At 40.1% G+C, this 1,647-nt stretch overlaps 1 protein-coding gene across 1 annotated transcript in view; it reads left to right on the forward strand.

The window, feature by feature from the left end:
* Window positions 1-1,084: 1,084 nt before the first annotated feature.
* Window positions 1,085-1,647, forward strand: part of LOC104532112 (guanine nucleotide-binding protein G(I)/G(S)/G(O) subunit gamma-4) — a 7,068-nt gene continuing 6,505 nt past the window's right edge. Inside the window, exons 1-2 of the mRNA XM_010177221.2 lie at window positions 1,085-1,104; window positions 1,249-1,354. Coding sequence (XP_010175523.1) covers window positions 1,259-1,354 — 96 coding nt within the window. The 5' untranslated portion in view covers window positions 1,085-1,104; window positions 1,249-1,258. The remainder of the gene's footprint in view (window positions 1,105-1,248; window positions 1,355-1,647) is intronic.

Below are 1,647 nucleotides of genomic sequence, written 5' to 3' on the forward strand. Positions count from 1 at the left end.
GGTGTTTACTTTTTGTCCAGAAATAAGCTGGTATTCACTTTGAAAGACCTGAGCCTAAAACTCCTTTGGCAGCAATACAAAATGCCTCCTTTTGTGCATTTTCTCCTGTGTCCCATTTGCTTCTCACACCCTGTGTCCTTTGTGTTGCCCAACTTTGCATTGGTTTCTAACACTCGGTGCTAAACTTCATCCTGCTTCAGGTGGCACTTGTGGCATACCTTATACACAGGAGCACAGGCAAGTGGGTGATCAAAATCTCAGCACCCAGTCTTACTAGGTAGTATGACTAGTCCAGGACCTGTCTAGGTGGTCTGTATCCTATCTTACCTTTCTTTCCATGTGGGCTTAACCCAACTTTCAATGACTTCAAAATAGTAACTGTTACTGGCGCTGCATAATAGTGTCAGCACCAGGTCTCCTAACAAGCAGCCCACCTAGGGCGTATAAGTTTTAAGTTTATTCAAGGGTCAAATGTAGTCATCTTGACTGATCTGGTAACATGCTGAGGACTGCATGATGAGGAATGGCCTTACCCTCAAGCCATCAGGGAGTAGCAATGCAAGAAAACCAAACACTGACATATCTTAAAAAGGTATCCCTTCCCGAGAGCTGCAGATCTCTTAAAAGAATACATTCCTATACTGCATAGTATACTGTACTGGTTTTTAGTCATCTTTAGACTTCACTGGGTATGTGTAAGCAAAAAGTTGGAAACCACTGCATTTTTCTTCTTAATCTCCTACTTCATTTCTAAACTCCTTAAATCTATAGTCAGAATTATGACTTATTCTCTATCTTAAAATTTCTCTCTTTCTGATGGTTGGTGAGAGCAGTGATGACATTGCTCGTGTTTCTGAACTTGTTTTTATGTTACTAGGTGTAACTGGGATGTGGAGCCAAACTGGGTAATGGTTGCAAGGCCTGTTTGTGAACAGCTGTTCTGCATTGGCAATCTGAATCAGGGCAACCATTCCTACGCTGAAATAATGGCCATATATTCTGCATTTGTACATTGTTTACAGAGCTCAGGTTGAATACTGGCAGTGGGGGACACAAATGTGTAATGCAATAGGGTGCTATTGAACAAGAGAACAGAAATAAATGGTGTCCGGTTTGTATTTGTGACCTACAGCCTGGCAGTGTCAATGTGGTGGGCGTTGGTCAGTTAGATTTCAGATAACTGTCCTCTCATTAATTGCTGTATTTGCTACCTGAACTTTAAAACTGTCACAACTTTGTCTCTTCCAGGAAAAACAAAATGAAGGAACTAGTGTCAAACAGTACAGCCAGTATATCTCAAGCCAGAAAAGCTGTGGAGCAGTTAAAAATGGAAGCTTACATGGATAGAATGAAGGTAAAATTAGACTTATTGTTGATATTTGGAATTCACTCAGTAGATTGTGGCACAGCCTCCCTTTAATATTGCAAAAAGACTCAACCAGCTGAAATAAAAAATGTGTTGAGCTATAAAACAATATTCAGTACTGTGAATTAGTTACATACTAACAGCTTGGTTCTAGTGAAGTGATTTCCAAAGACTGGCTTCTAGTCTACTTCTGTATGAGTGCCTTTTACATCTGTTACAAGTGGTATTTTGTGAAATATTTAAAATAGGCTAGCAAATGCACAGGTGTTCTTCTTTGTCAC

The sequence above is a fragment of the Antrostomus carolinensis genome, unplaced genomic scaffold (genome assembly GCF_000700745.2).
Source record: "Antrostomus carolinensis isolate BGI_N321 unplaced genomic scaffold, ASM70074v2 scaffold5061, whole genome shotgun sequence".
Classification (NCBI taxonomy): domain Eukaryota; kingdom Metazoa; phylum Chordata; class Aves; order Caprimulgiformes; family Caprimulgidae; genus Antrostomus; species Antrostomus carolinensis.